Genomic DNA, 16,827 nt, shown 5'->3' on the forward strand with positions numbered 1-16,827 from the left:
TGAGTCAATCAGGTAAAGTTCCTTTCAAAAATACACTAAAAATCAGTATGATTTGTGGCACTTAATAAGAACACTTTATTATTCAGCGCCTTTAGGTTATCTTTGGAATAAACATTTCAGTTAATGTTTTGAAACTTTAGCATCAACACCACCCTCAGATATACATGTGTTTGCCTGTTCACATGTTAGACTGACCCAGTCCTTGATAAAGTTCGGTAGCAATGAGGAGAGCATTTGTGAAGCACTTGGTTGAACTTAATTTAAAGTGAATTTAAAGGCGGAATAATTTTTGTGCGGGTGGGCCCACAAATCATTCAAGTCAATGAAGGATTATTTACAAAGAATTGATTCCGTGTTAATAAGCCATTGAATGTGAGGGGAGGAAAGCACACTGCCAAGTGTATGTCTAGGTTAATTCAGCCCAACACATCTGGTTCTTCACATTCCTCAAGAAAAATTTTAAGTGATCCCAAACCAATGCTGTATTGTTTGGAGGACTAAAGTCTTCCAGGAATCTATAATTATTTTAATTAGAATATAACTGTTAAGCAAAAATGGAATGTCTGAGCTTCTGTAGAAAGTTGCCCCTACCCCTTCCTTACTCTTCCATTTTTTATTTTCATTTTTTACTTCTCCTCATTATAGTGCATTCTTTCAACTGATTCCCTTTCTAGTAATTCTTCTCTCTTTATGTTTATGTTTCCTTCCTTTCCTCCTTCCATTCTCCGTGCCAAAGTAGTTTTTGTAATTGAAATAAATGGTTTTTAGAAAAGATGCATGTAGATAACTAACAAAGAGTTAAGAATAACATTAGATTATATATCTTAGATAATGTTTTATTTTAGAAATAACAGTAAAAATTTATACCATAATGCAAAGAAACAACCATAATAATGTTGGTATCATTTATTTTACAATAGCTCAAAAAAATTTTCATATTGTAGGAGAAAACATATATAACTCTGTACAACATAAACTTACCATATTCGTATCTATGCAGTATGTTTAAGAGAAATTGTATTTAGTGCTGGGAATGTGGAATGAGATTCCTAACGCCCCTTGACTTCAGACACTATACACCTTACAATGACTGGGGATACACCCACCTCTTATTTACCAGCCTTGCACATCAAATGGGGAAATCCATCAGCCCAATACAACAAGGTTTTTTTTTCCCTTGTGTGTGTGTGTTTTGACTAAATGAAAACATGAGTCCTTACTTAAAATTGTTATGTTAAAATCCACATTCCTAAGTTGTACACTTCTGGCCAGTGGCCTCACCTCAAGTGAACTTATCCTGGAATCTATTAATTAGATTAATTAGTCCACTTACTGTCTATTCCTTTAAAATGGGACTAGAGCAGAAGTATCTCTTTGGATTCAAAAATGTAGAACTTGTTTTGTACATTTTCTCTAACACCTAATACAGTCTTACAAACATTAAAGCTCATAGCCCATTTTTTTCAATGATGCTAAAGAGACGTTATTCCTATTACACAGGTCTAATTTCCTTTAAGAGACATCATAAGAACTAAAAATAGGGAAAGTATTGTTATTGTTGTTATTATACTCTGAATTCTTTAGTATCCAATATATGCTTTGTCTCTGGGTTTGTTTCTAGTACCAAAATCCTCAGTAATAGGAATTAGATCATATTATCTTTGGATAGTAGATATCTTAATTTTGCATATTTTCTCTATCAGACAATGCATATCTATGTTAATTATCTTAAATCAGTGTGTATGAATAAGACTCAGAGCTATTTAGCTATTTGTATTTTATTTTCTAGTTCTTTTGTCTTATAAACTATTATGTATCTCACTTTAATAAGAGTGAAGTATGTTTGGCAAAGTAGGCTTCTTTTATTAAAGGTGCATTTTAATTTGATGCTAGAAGCAACTGTCTTTAAAAGTGTGATTGGCCTTCATTTCTTTTAAGATTTCTTTTAGAAATACACTTACCACAAAAATATGCTCTGTGGGAATTTGACAAACTAGCTGATAACAGGATAAATTATTTTCAGTTTTCAGGAAAAAAGCAAATGCTTCATTATTTTGTTGTTATTATTTGCTATATCAAAGAGAAAATATGATTTTTAGCTAGCTGTGTGCATGTAAGTCCAGATATCATTTGATAAAAATGAGTCAAGTGGGAAAACTTCAATTTGTTTGTGATGGCACATCAAATATGCCCTTATCTCTAAAAACATTAAGGATGAAGGAGTGGTTTTTCTAACTAGCTTTAGCACTAATAAAACAATTTAAATTATGACACATTTACTTTGCAGGAGCCAATGAGAAAGAAATAGTCTTAATGAATGCTTTGAGTGTTAATTTACATCTTCTACTGGTAAGTTTCCTTTCCCACCAATGTTTAGTATATATTAAGTTTACAGAATCTGACATTTTTCTATCTTTAATTCATGAGCATCTGATAGTTTACTCATTTAAAAATAAGTTGTGAGGTTATTTTCATTTTTACCAGGAAATGCTGGACCATGATAGAATGGCGTCTTCGTAATCATGGGAGAGCTGACTCTTGCAAAGAGCTTTAGAATAATGAACAGCTCTTATCTCAGAACATAAGGAATAAAAGTCATAGTGGGGGCAAAGCAAAACTGCTTTCAAGCACACAAAACGATGATGTACATATGCTAGTAAATACCGAGGTCTTCAGAAAGACAGTTTTCCAATAAGCTGGACTATATAGCAGGGTAGGCTTATGGATCAGTATGTTTTGTAGATAATTTTGGGGGAGTAAGTTTAAAAAATGAAAATAAAACTAAATTGGAGAAAAAGGACATGCAAGTATAACCTTAAATGACTTACTGTTTTAAAGTGCTTCTTACATCCCATCTACTTAATAAGTATATATATATATATATATATATATATATATATATATATATATATACCTTAAAATGTCAAATATATTCTTGATTTGGAATATGGTAACTATATTAGTTGCTTAATGCTTTGAAAATTTTTATTTTTTAAATAAGTTTTTTTTTCAATGTCCATAATAGTTTTCTTTTTCTTTTTTTAATTAAAGTTTATTGAGGTGACAATTGTTAGTAAAGTTATATAGGTTTCAGGTGTACAATTCTGTAATACATCATCTATGTATCACATTGTGTGTTCACCATCCAGAGTCAGTTCTCCTTCTATGACCATATATTTGATCCCTTTTAACCGCATCAAAAACATGTCTACATGTCCAAGATGTACAATGAAGATATTCATATTTTATTTTAGTAAAATTGAGAAATGATTATTAAACATGACTGAAAGAACATGCTTATGGAGCATGTAAGTATCATGATAAATATAGTTGTAAGTTCAGAAACCCCTGGATTTGACTCACAGTTAATTTACTCAATAATGCTTGTTGACTTTAGACATTTTTTTTTTTCCATTTGTAAATCTTAATTTTCTCCTCTGTAAAAATGAGGACAAAAATACCTACTTATAGATATGCACATATATGAAATCTAATAATATGTGAAAATTGCTTTAGCACCCAGGCCAATGACCAACACTTAATTAACCATAGCAATCATGTTCATTCTTATCATTGTCAGTCTCATTCTCCAGGAACCATGGGGAGAAATCAAGGGGTCCCACTGAACAAATGAGCCACTGCTCCCTGGTGCCTCTGGACATGTCAAATATTTCATATTAGGGCTAAGGTACTTTTACTTGGATCTAAAATAAAATCCCATAAAATAATAAAGCCATGGAAATACTATGTACTAGAAACCAAATCGGCAGTGCAAGGTAAATCGTTATTAATAAGATGTACATAGAACATGAGAGTTCAGTCTCACTATAGAGAAAGTACTATTAGGTTTTCAATTAAAATTTAAGTAAAGTGTGAGAATTTGTACTTATCTGATTCACATTTTCTCCTGAATTTGCTTTTTTTATCGATAAATATAATGAGCTAATATTGTCTTCTTTATAATTCACCGGAAACAAAGCTAATTGGAAAAGGTACCCCTGACAGACATCTAGATGTGTAATTAATTAATGCCTTTAAAATGCTAGAGATTATAAAATGAAAGTTTGGTATAAATTAAACAAATGTATAAATTGTGCATTAATGCTTTTCTCAATTAATTCATTTTATTACAGTTATCATTTTTTAAGCCTACACCAACGCGGTATAAAATTCTTCTAGAAGCCAAAGCCTTCCCTTCAGATCATGTAAGGATTCTTCAAATTATATTTGCATTCTTTCTACTCTTCCTAGAGGAGCATATCATTTGCCTGACTTCAATGTTTATTCACTAGACTTTCCCAAGTAACCATAGAATAAAAAAGGTCTGTCAAATGCTTTTGATTTAAGCAGTAAAAAAAAGTAGACTGTAGCTCGATTTCTTTTGTTTAAGTAAAACACATGCTTGAGCAAATCGCTGGTTTAAATCAAGTACAGTTATAAGTGTTTTTGTTAGTTCTTCTTGTTCTTTTATGAAATCAAATTGATACATATCCTAGTGGTTAACTCTTTAAGCTACACAGAATAGGAATATAAACTTTTACTTGTCCATTTGTTTCTATACCATGCAAGCTAATTCTTGGTACTTTATTATTAAAAAATATATATTTACTAGAGATTAAAAATATTTCTTGTTGTTCACTAAAAAAATCATGCTACTTTATCAGAAATTCTGTTGGTAAGTTTGATTCTAATTGACACAGATGCAGATAAAAGTATGTTGCACATTTTAGTTTTAGTGTTAGAGAAACCTGATTTTTGTCTTTATATTATCACTGTTAACTATTCTAGCCCACATTTTGTAATTTTAGGTCATTTAATCATGTCCAAATTAATAATTACCTTATGAATTACCTTTTTTTCATACCTTGAAAAAAATTCAGGGTCCCTATAATTGTTTGTTCCCATTCATATTTTGTACTCTCAATGTAGAGAGCTTTTTGATGTTTTTATCCTTGGACTAGCTTTTTCTTTTCATGGTGAGCCATTTCTATATTCTGTGTTTAAGCCTGGCAAGTCCACACTACTCATTTTGTTATTTTGTAAACTCTGGTTTTGACTTATAGGCATGTTTTAACACTTTATTCTTTTTTTTTTTTTTCCTTTTTTCTTTTTTTAATTTATCGGGGTGACAATTGTTAGTAAAATTACATAAATTTCAGGTGTACAATTCTGTATTACATTATCTATAAATCCCATTGTGTGTTCATCACCCAGAGTCAGTTCTTCCATCACCATATATTTGATCCCCCCTACCTCTGGTAACCACTAACCTATTGTCTGTGTCTATGAGTTTCTGTTCCTCATTTGTTTGTCTTGTTCTTTTGTTGTTTTTGGTTTATATACTACATATCAGTGAAATCACATGGTTCTCTGCTTTTTCTGACTTATTTCGCTCAGCATTACACTCACAAGATCCATCCATGTTGTCACAAATGTTCCTATATCATCTTTTCTTACCGCCGAATAGTATTCCATTGTGTATATATACCACAACTTCTTTATCCATTCATCTATCGAAGGACATTTTGGTTGTTTCCATGTCTTGGCCACCGTAAACAAAGTTGCAATGAACATTGGAGCACACGTGTCTTTATGTATAAATGTTTTCAGATTTTTTGGGTAGATACCCAGGAGAGGGATTGCTGGGTCATATGGTAATTCTATTCGTAATTTTTTGAGGAACCTCCACAATGCCTTCCATAACGGCTGCACCAGTCTGCATTCCCACCAACAGTGTATGAGGGTTCCTTTTTCTCCACAGCCTCTCCAACACTTGTTACTATTTGTCTTCTTGATGATAGCCATTCTGATAGGGTGAGGTGATATCTCATTGTGGTTTTTATTTGCATTTCTCTGATGATTAGTGATGTTGAGCATTTTTTTCATATGTCTATTTGCCATTTGTATGTCCTCTTTGGAGAAATGTCTCTCCAGGTCTTCTGCCCATTTTTCAATTGGGTTGTTTGTTTTTTTGTTGTTGAGGTGCATGAGTTCCTTGTATATTTTGGATATTAGCCCCTTATCGGAGGCATTGTTTGCAAAAATCTTCTCCCATTCAGTTGGTTGCCTCTTTATTTTGTCGATGGTTTCTTTTGCTGTGCAGAAGCTTTTAAGTTTCATATAGTTTCATTCGTTTATTTTAGCTTTTACTTCCATTGCCTTTGGAGTCAAGTTCATAAAATGCTCTTTGAACCCAAGGTCCATAAGTTTAGTACCTATGTTTTCTTCTATGCAGTTTATTCTGTCAGGTCTTATGCTTAAGTCTTTGATCCATTTTGAATTAATTTTGGTACATGGTGACAAATAGCAGTCCAGTTTCATTCTTTTGCACGTGGTTATCCAATTCTCCCAGCACCATTTATTGAAGATGCTGTCTTTTCTCCATTGTATGTTTTTTGCTTCTTTGTCAAAAATTATCTGTCAATATTTATGTGGTTTTATTTCTGGGTTCTCAATTCTATTCCATTGGTCTATGTGTCTGTTTTTCTGCCAATACCATGCTGTTTTGATTATTGTAGCCCTGTATTACAAGCTAAAGTCAGGAAGGTGATACCTCCATTATTGTTCTTTTTCTTAAGATTGTTTTGGCTATTCGGGGGTCTTTTGTGGTTCCAAACAAATCTGATGATTTTTTGTTCTATTTCTTTAAAAAATGCCATTGGGACTTTGATGGGGATTGCATTAAATCTGTGTATTGCTTTGGGTAATATGGCCATTTTAACTATGTTGATTCTTCCAATCCATGAACACGGAATGTCTTTCCATTTCTTTGTGTCTTCTTCAATTTCTTTCAAAATGTCTTATAGTTTTCAGCATCTAGGTCTTTCACATCCTTGGTTAAGTTTGTTCCTAGGAATTTTATTCTTTTTGCTGCAATTGCAAAAGGAATTGTTTTTTGTATTTCTTTTTCTGAGATTTCATTGTTAGTATATAGGAAACCAATGGACTTTTGTACATTGATTTTGTAGCCAGCAACTTTACTGTATTCGTTGATTGTTTCTAATAGCTTTTTGATGGAGTCTTTAGGGTTTTCTATATATAGCATCATGTCATCTGCAAAGAGTGATAATTTAACTTCTTCATTCCCAATTTGGATGCCTTTTATTTATTTCTCTTGCCTCATTGCTCTTGCAAGGACTTCCAACACTATGTTGAAAAGCAGAGGTGATAGGGGACAGCCCTGTCGTGTTCCTGAATGTAGAGCAAAGGGCTTTAGTTTTTCTCCATTAATTATGATATTAGCAGAGGGCTTGTCATATATGGCCTTTATTAGTTAAGGTATTTTCCTTCTATACCTATTTTATTAAGTGTTTTAATCATAAATGGATGTTGTATCTTGTCAAATGCTTTTTTCTGCATCTATTAACACCTTATTCTAAAAATCTCTTGTAACACCTTAAAGTTGAGATGACTCCTAAGTTTCCATTGATCTCTGATATTTAGTGTTTCAAGGACTGTTCAGATTCCTGCATGTTAATTATATTAAGCAGTTCTTCTCTGATGTATTGTGTTTAGTCACTTTTAACCTTGAACTTGGATTTAATATCATAATATACTTTTATTGTTATTTTATTTATTTTTTTTGGAAATATTTCAAAGTACTTTTGTGCATTGAACTTAATTTAATAAATCACCTTTCTTTTCCAGTATGCTATTGAATCACAACTTCAACTTCATGGACTCGACATCGAGAAAAGTATGAGGATTATAAAGCCAAGAGAGGTATATGATAAAGAGAAATAAATAACAAATATTCATTATGTTTCTATTTAGTATTGATTTTTCTCCATTTTCCTCAAGTGCTTATTATCTTCATCACTTTAATGAAACTTTCAAGAAATTACAAAAGACCTATACTTCTGTTACTGTTAGGTCATTTTGCTTAAAATGGAAGATTAACTCAGAAGTGTATTTTCATTTTAAGGGCTAGTCATAGAAGCAAATTGTTTTTCTGTTAACAGCCTTGGAGTCTTCTATATTATTCAGTGGGATGGGATGAGATGGTAAATGCATATATCATTTTCAACTTTAAATGCTGTTGCCTGTGAATGCCATTAAAGTCATATTAAAGACTAAGTGATATTTGGTGGAATTGAGTGATGCCTGTCTTTTATGTTTCCTTTTGATCGAAGTATCAAATGTTTTCCTTTGAGCTTGGACTAGGGAATAGAAAGGGATGTGGTACAGTGGGAAAAGCTTGGGCTTTATACCTGGCTAATATACCCCAGAGAAATCCGAAACCCACCAAGTTACTGGGTGAGTGACTTTGGGAAAGTTACTTTATCTCTCTGAGTAGAGATATAGTCTAAGTGGTACAAACTTTGACATATAAACCCTGCAGCTTGTGAAATTTCACACTAAGAGACCCATACAGAATAAATTTTAGGTTTCACAAATGATGCTCCCAGGCTGTTAAGTCAATGTTTGAGCAATTATTTCTTTCAACACAGAATACTTTGAGAAATTAAAATTTACTTCATTCACTTCTATTTGCCAACATGCAATAAATCAATGAAGTAGAAAGTACTCACAACTGTGAGAGGATATACTTTTCATAGGTCATATATAAATTGGTAATTTCCAGCAAAAGTGAATATTGCCACTAATATATCATAAGTCTTAATGTTAAAAGTGGCAAGTGTTGTGGAGCCATGTGAGTTCATCATAATCTGGGAGCACGCTAGAGCATTACTAGATTAGATCAAGTCAATGTGAGAGAGGACTGTATTTTATCTTTAGGAAATATATTTCTTATTTGCTTAATACTGATTCTTTAAAGAAATAAATTAAGTATTATATATATTAAGTATATATGTATACATTAAGTATATATATATGTGTGTGTATATATATATATATATATATATATATATATATATATATATATTACTTTCCCTCTTTTTTTGAAGTTATGATGGACAAGTATTCGATTCTTCTAAGAAAAAGTTTTGAATTACTATGTTATTCATCTTACTTATAATTTTTCTTAGAATTACTGAAATAGTTCTCTTTATATATAAAGTATGCATCACTTAATAATTAAGAGATTTCAATAGCAATACCATTTTCATAGATTCTCATTTTGCAAACAAGTTCCGGGCTTCTAGTAGTAACTGGAGTATTATATTTGTGACATATATAATATATACCTAACATGGAATACAGTAATTGGCAAGTAGCAAGAATTACCAAAAATTAATAAGAACTGAAGGGAAACTTACGAATGTCTTAATGACATTCCCCCAAATATTAATGCAGTTAATAATGCTTTGACCTCAAAATCATGTCACATTGAGCACTGGAGAAAATTCATGAAGATTTCATAAATAGATAAAACTTCTTAGGATACTATAGATGCTAAGTATTTAACCAATTTATTTTTGCTTAAGTTGTTTGCAAGACGAAATCTAAATTCATTCACAATTTTCCCAAAGTAACCAGTCATTAGTCATCGGTGAGAAGAAATGGAAAAAAAATTACCTTAATAATAGAGTTTTATTGATATTTTTCTTCATGTTTGGGTCTTGATCTTTAGACTGGTGTGGAGGAGAGTTAACTCTTAAGTTAATAGAAGATATTGGTTAGGATATATCTAGATGAAAAACGCATAAGTGTTTTTATTCTGCAAAAAATCATGATACTAGATTGCTTTTTCTCTTGCCATTTACTATTTCATGAACTTCTTGTACTTTCTGGTATTTTATTGAATGGGAATAAGGAAGAAACAATTTATAGGCAAGCAAATAGTAAAGATTAATGAAAAAACTGAAGAATAAATCAAGTAAGGTTTTGCAAAGACTTAACTTTATAAAACTCCATTTTATTATCACTACTTAATCATAACAAAAAGCATGCTCAAATGCTGCTCTCTTGACAGATTTTTGATGACCATTAATCTGAAAAAAATTTACCTTTGATTGTACATATGATGGGAAAGAGCTCCCAGTGAAATTTAGATTGGGAAATATGAAGTGAGCAATTCATTATGGTGGATATGATGGAACTTGTGTCGAACACAATTTTAGGGGGAAGAAACCTGGAGAACTGAAGATATCCTTGAAGTAATTGAGAAGGAAGGAGACTCTATTGCAGTGGTCCTGTTCAGTGGGGTACATTATTACACTGGACAACTCTTTAATATACCTGCCATCACAAAAGCTGGACAAGCAAAGGTATGCACATTTTTTGCTCCTTCCCACCTCACCCCAAACTTTACTAAGAAGTATTCTAACTGCATGTCTAGTGAAATACCTTTGCTTGTGTCTGTGTAAAGTTATTTAAAGAGTTAAAAAAAAGAGTAAGCTTTACATTTTAAAAAAAAGCCTGTACTCTTTTTTGCTTTAGGCATCTCTTTTTAAACTTCATTTTGTCACTTCTGTAGTCTCATCTGCTTGCTAGCATCCGCTGTCCCAATGTTTACTTCTAATCAGTGGGACAGATGAGCTTTCTACAGGTGATGTCATTGGTACTGAGTTGCTCATTCAGCAGGATGCACACAGAATATTTAGGATATAACTACAGGCGAGGACTGTCAGAAACTCAACTAGTACTTTGTCATACTATAACTCATTCTAAGTATAATTCAGTTCTCAGTTAACTCTAGGTACCTGAAGGAGTAGTGATGTAGAATAGAAGTTTATCTGTAGATTGACTTTTACAGTTTACTTTAAGAAGCCTTTTTTCCCCTAAGAATCTTAAGAATTATTATAATGCCTGTAATGAGTATTTTTCTTTATGTATTACTAAATCACATTAAATTGTTTACCATTTTGAAATTGAGTCTCTTTATATATGTTTGTAAAAAAAAAAAAAAGAAATTGATTTTAATATTTCTTTGCCATAAAAAAGAAGTTAGAGAGGAGCAGTATTCAACAGTTAAAATAAGTCCTGAAAATTCTTAAATAACAGTTCTATTCAATTCATCAGTCAAGTCAGGTATTTAAAAAGGTGACAATAGAATTTTGTTCTGAACATTAATAAGTTATAGGATTAATATGTGTGTGAGTTCTAGTTAATATATTCAGTTATTGAAGCTAATGAATGGAACTAATGAAAAGACATTCAGCATCGTTATCAGCAGTCTAGGAATTTCTAGCCACGACTTCCAACTGGTTTGATGGATAACTGTGAAAGTGGTGCATTACAAAAGACATAAAGATAATGTCTTCTTAATTTAGTTATTAAATGTTAGGCACCAAAATAAACGGAAGCCAATAATAAAAAATCATATTTTAAAATCTTATGCAAGTAATCAGTAGTCCCTGAATCCCTCGCTATACATGCACATCTCATTAACCTTCATAGAAATGAAGCAGGAAGATAAAGGAAGACCATGGGTTTTGGAATCAATCACACAGTCTGAGGTTCAAATCTTGACTACATCATTTAATTGTTATATGATCTTTAGCAAGCTGCTTAATTTTTCTGAATCTGTTTTAAAAAGTGTTGTTTTGGCCTAATAAGACCCAGTTCATAAATTTAGTGTAGGGATTAAAGAGTGGAAAATATGTATTGGATTGCACAGATTCTGCTGCTAAGTGATAGTTGCCTCCCTTATCTACTGTGCTCAACAAATATGCAGTTATGGAAAGTGGCTCAGATATACTTTTTCTTTTATTTCCCATTAAAAAGCAAAATGCATTTGTTTACTTAAAAGTGTTATATGTAATTCTCGTTCTTAACTACTTTGGTTGCTAAAACCATTCTCTTATCATTTTGCATGTTTTATTTTATGTAAAAAGTAGAATAGTTGCCTCCAAAGTGAAATTCTCTTGGAGCTTTCAGTCAAATAAAGGAGGATAGAAACGATCTATTCCATCTAAATTTAACCGCAAAGAAGTGATGGATACCATGGGAGTTAAATGGTGATATAACAGACTTAGCTATATCCACTATAAAATTATTCTAACAAACATTTATACTCTTGCTAGACAATCCCCCCCATTCTCAATGGATGTTGAGAAAACTTCTTTAAAATGTAGACTTGCATAGCTCTCTTAGGTGGTCTATAAAGATAAGCTGAATGAGAGGCAGAGAGAATATTGAAGGTGTCAATCAAGAAAGAGAGGATATTCTAGGAAAGAAAAGGTTAGGAATGGCTAAGTGAGATTTACAAAAGAAGAAAGTTTTCAGAAATGAAGTATGGTAGGAAACAAAAGTTATGTTGGAAGGGAGCAATGAAAGTCAACAAGAGTAAGTATTGAAGTAAGAACTTCAAAATTGTGTAAAAGAGAAGTGAGGACAGGAATTTTGAAACATATTAATTAAAGAAATGCAAGGGCACAAATCATAAATAAGTGGCTTGATTAGTTGTTTTGAACGCTTAGAACCATCATACCTACATTGAGAAACTTCTAGAACATTTATAACATGCCGAATCCTCAATTGTGCCTTCTCCCAAATACTGCCTGTTACCTCCCCTCCAAAGGTACCATCTCTCCTGACTTCTAACCATGAATATTAGCTTTGTCCATCTTTTAACTTTATATAAATGGATTAATACACATTGTTTTGTGCCTGGTTGATTTGCTCACTCTTATATTTGTGAGATTCATCCATCTCGCGTGCAACAGTCATTTTGATTGTTTTTGTTTTCATTTCAGTATATTATTACAGTATACAAAATAAGTCACAATTGTTTTTCTCTTTCAGTCAGAATAGATATTTGGGTTTTATTTCTGCTTGAGGGTTATTAATATTAATGATACTCTGAGGATTTTTATAAATTTCTTTGAGTAAGCATTCGTATACATTTCTGTTAAGAGTAGCTAAAAATGGAATTCTTAGAATGTGAGATATTGTGTGTATGTTGAATTTTAATCAATAATATCAACTTTCCAAAGGGTTGTATGAATTGGCATGTACTCTTACCTGTCTGAGAGTTTCTATTGCTCTCTATCCTCCCAAAAGCCGATCTGATTAGTTTGAAATGGTAACTATCACATCGTAGTTTTTTGTGTTTTGTGGTTTCCTGTTGATGCATAATTGACATACAATATCCTGTTAGTTTAAGATGTATATCATAGTGATTTTATATTTATGTACATTATAAAATGACCCCCACAATAAGTCTGGTTGTCATGTGTCACCACACAAAGTTATTATTATTTTCCCTGTGCTCTACCGTACACCCCCCTAACATATTATTTTATAACTGGAAGTTTGAACCTCTTAATCCCCTTCACCTGTTTAATCACTATCCCCCCAATACCTCCTCTCTCTGGTATCCACTAGTTTCTTTCCTGGATCTATGAGTCTGTTTAGGTTTTGTTTTGTTTATTCATTTATTTTGTTTTTTCAGATTCCACACAAAAGTGACATCATACAGCATTTTTCTTTCACTGACTTATTTCTCTTAGTGTAATAAATATGCTCTAGATCCATCTGTGTTTTTACAAATGGCAAAATTTTACTTTTTATTGTTAAATAATATTCCATTGTATGTATGCGTGTGCCTGCGGGTGAGTGTGTGTGTGTGTGTGTGTGTGTGTGTGTGTGTGTGTATGTGTGTGTGTATTTATCACATCTTCTTTATCCATTCAGCTATTGCTGAATATCTAGGTTGCTTCCAGATCTTGGCTATTACTAGTAATGTTACAATGAACATAGGGGCTCATATATCTTTTTGAATTAGTGTTTTTGTTTTCTTCAAATAAATATCCAGAAGTGGAATCTCTGGATCATAGGTCAGCTCTATTGTTAATTTTTTGAGGAATCTTTGTACTGTTTTCCATAGTGGCTGCACTAATTTACAATGCCACCAAAAGTATACTAGGGTTCCCTTTTCTCTACATTCTCGCTGGCCTTTATTATTTACTGATTTATTGATGATAGCCATTCTGACAATTGTGAGGTGATATGTTATTATGGTTTTAATTTGCATTTACCTGATGATTAATAATGTTGAGCCATCTTTTCATATGTCTTTTGGCCATCTTTATGCCCTCTTGGAAGCAATGTCTACTCAGGTCCTCTGCCCATTTTTTAATTGGATTGTTTCGTTTTTGTGTGTTAAGTTGTATGAGTTTGTGATATGCTTTAGATATTAACCCTTTATCAGATGTATCATTGGCAAATATCTTGTCCTATATAGTAGGTTGTCTTTTCGTTTTGTTGATGGTTCCCTTCACTGTGCAAAAACTTTTTAGTTTGATGTAATCCCATTTGTTTATTTTTGCTTTTGTTGCCTTTGCCTGAGGAAACTAACCCCTTTGCAACAACAACAACAACAAAAAACCCCAACAACAACAAAAACAAAACAAAACAAACAAACCAACAACAACAACAAAAAGAAATATATATAATATATATATATGAATGTCAAGGAGCATACTGTGTGTATTTTCTTCTAGGAGTTTTATGGTCTTAAGTCTTACATTGAAGTCCTTAATCCATTTTGAATTTGTTTTTATATATGGTATAAGATAGTGGTCCAGTTTTATTCTTTTGCGTGCAGCTGTCTAGTTTTCCTAATACCATTTACTTTCTTTTCCCCATTATATATTCTTACCTCTTTTCTCATAGATTAATTGACTATATATGTAAGGGTTTATGTCTAGGACCTCTATTCTATTTTGTTGATCCTTGTGTCTGTGTTAGATTCTCATAGTAACCACTGGAAAAATATCTTACGGAAGAGAATATTTTCACTTCACATCTAAATGGGTCTCTCTCCCAGTAAAAGTATCATTACTATGTGATTTATAAATTAGATAGTTGCCTTAAATCCACTTTATAACAGGACAGACAGAAAGAAAATAGATAAGGAAAAGTTAAAAATCACCACACATCCAAAAATTTAAACTGCATAATCTTAGAAGTTTATGATTGGGCTCATAAATCTCCGATTTGATTCTCCACCTGTGTTTCTCCCACATATTGACCATCACTCTCCTTCTACCATTTGTGTAAAAGAGTCCAAATCACTTTAGCCTTTTATGAGTTTGCATATTTAAATTATGAATATCATGTTTTGCTCTCCACATATGTTGCAGCTAAACCAAGCATTTAATAAGTTCCCTGCCCAGATATTATATTTTCTCCCTCCAAGCTTTTATTCTTACTTTTCCCTCCAACTAGAACTTCCATATGTAAATATTTTCTGTCCCTCCACCTCAGCTCAACCGCTACCTGCTTCACAGTTTACAAGCTTTCCTAGAGATTTGCTTTGTTTAGCCCTCTTTGTATATGCAAATATGGTATATTTAAAAATTTTTAATCACATACCATTAATGGACTATCAGGAGCTTTCATATAAAAACTCCTCGTTTCAGATATCTTCTGAAAATTAGAAGTTGGGCAATACTGGACCATCATCCTATAGGATAATGAGTGGCAAGGCTGAGTAACAGCTCTGCCTATTAGATGGAACTTGAGCAGTTCAGTACAACTCCCACCACTATCTAATTGGCCCCAACACTGACGAACAGTGACAGCTCATGTATATTTATGTTTATGTTACAGTATTCTTACAGTAAAGGGTAAAAAAAAAATATTTCTTATAGACCAAACTCATCTATTACTTGACTAACTCCTGTAGAAACATGATTGTACAATACTTGACCTTCATCATCAAAAATTTTCTGCTCTTCTCTGTCAGGCTAAATCTATCTTTCTTTTGTATTTTTTATAGCATGATGGAAACTGTCTTATTGGCCACCTTTTGCACTGTCTTGTAATTATTTCTCTATCTTAACTCTCAAATTTAAAAAGTTTATGTCAATAATGTGTTCAATGATTGATTGAAGCTAACACCTTACACATTGTCATTTATCTTTAAACACATACCTGTTTGGCCAGTGGAAGGATAAGTGTGTGTACCTCAGCAAGAGTGGATTAGGCTAATTTTATGGATCACATATTGCATAAAAAGCACAATGCTCTTCCCATTTAAATAGAATCAGAAAATTTTGAAGGATTATTTATAATGGTTACTCAAAAAATCAAAATACTTTTTGTAAATTTTGAATTCTTTTCCAAATTCTGTTTTCTTTATTTTACACACCTAGGATATGTAGAGTGTTCCATTCAGTCATTAAATATTAAATGAACTAAATTATGCTTGAAAAATTACCTTGAGCTATTTTTCCCATCTTGGCTATATGAAATAAATCAAACCATGTTTTGTGTGATGTCCTTAGCAGCTGGAGAAAGACTATAGGAGAACAGCACTACTCAATCTGTTTTGTTCTTCCCCTTCAGTTTTATACTTACTAGTGATAATAAATAGAGGAGACAAGCACTGTTTTTCATGGGGAAAAAAAAAAAAAAAAGCTGAAATTTGCTCTTGAAAGCACACCCTTAAATAGCAAGACATCTTCACCTGCAAATCACTCAACCTTTTAGGGTCTCAAGATTTTTTTTGCTGTTCGTTTCTCCCACATACTTTACTCTTTCTGCCTCATGTCTTCTTAACTGACACATTCCCTTTAAATTTTATTAGCAAAATACTCCCATGCTCCCCCACCGCCTATTTCTCATCTCTGGATTTACCAATCTCATAAATATCTACTTTCAAAGGTTCAGGCTAAAAGGATGAATCTAGTTTCTGCAATAGTGCTTTGTATAAATGTGAACAATTATATGTACTATCGATGGTCTACTTAGCTTCAGGCATTTGACATGTAGTATTTCCATTCTTTCCAACAACCCTAACAATTAGTTAGCTTTACCATGGTTCAATTGAGGAAATTGAGTCTGAGAGGTTAGCACTTGCCCAAGGTGATTTAGCCAGCCAGTAAAGCTAGAATTGGAATTTAGTTCTGACCAATACCACACCTCTTTCCACTATATTGTCTCTTTTTTATATATGTAAACTAGTCATATAAC

The 16,827-nt window shown here is 32.3% G+C and overlaps 1 protein-coding gene across 6 annotated transcripts in view; it reads left to right on the forward strand.

The window, feature by feature from the left end:
- KYNU (kynureninase) overlaps positions 1-16,827 on the forward strand; it is a 105,272-nt gene that overhangs the window by 40,617 nt on the left and 47,828 nt on the right. For all 6 annotated transcript variants that reach the window (XM_019735900.2, XM_074335797.1, XM_074335809.1 and 3 more), the window contains 4 exons: positions 2,288-2,349; positions 4,134-4,205; positions 7,648-7,722; positions 10,026-10,172. In XM_019735900.2, the coding sequence (XP_019591459.2) occupies positions 2,288-2,349; positions 4,134-4,205; positions 7,648-7,722; positions 10,026-10,172 (356 nt within the window). The remainder of the gene's footprint in view (positions 1-2,287; positions 2,350-4,133; positions 4,206-7,647; positions 7,723-10,025; positions 10,173-16,827) is intronic.

This window comes from Rhinolophus sinicus, linkage group LG01 (genome assembly GCF_036562045.2).
Source record: "Rhinolophus sinicus isolate RSC01 linkage group LG01, ASM3656204v1, whole genome shotgun sequence".
In the NCBI taxonomy this organism is placed as follows: domain Eukaryota; kingdom Metazoa; phylum Chordata; class Mammalia; order Chiroptera; family Rhinolophidae; genus Rhinolophus; species Rhinolophus sinicus.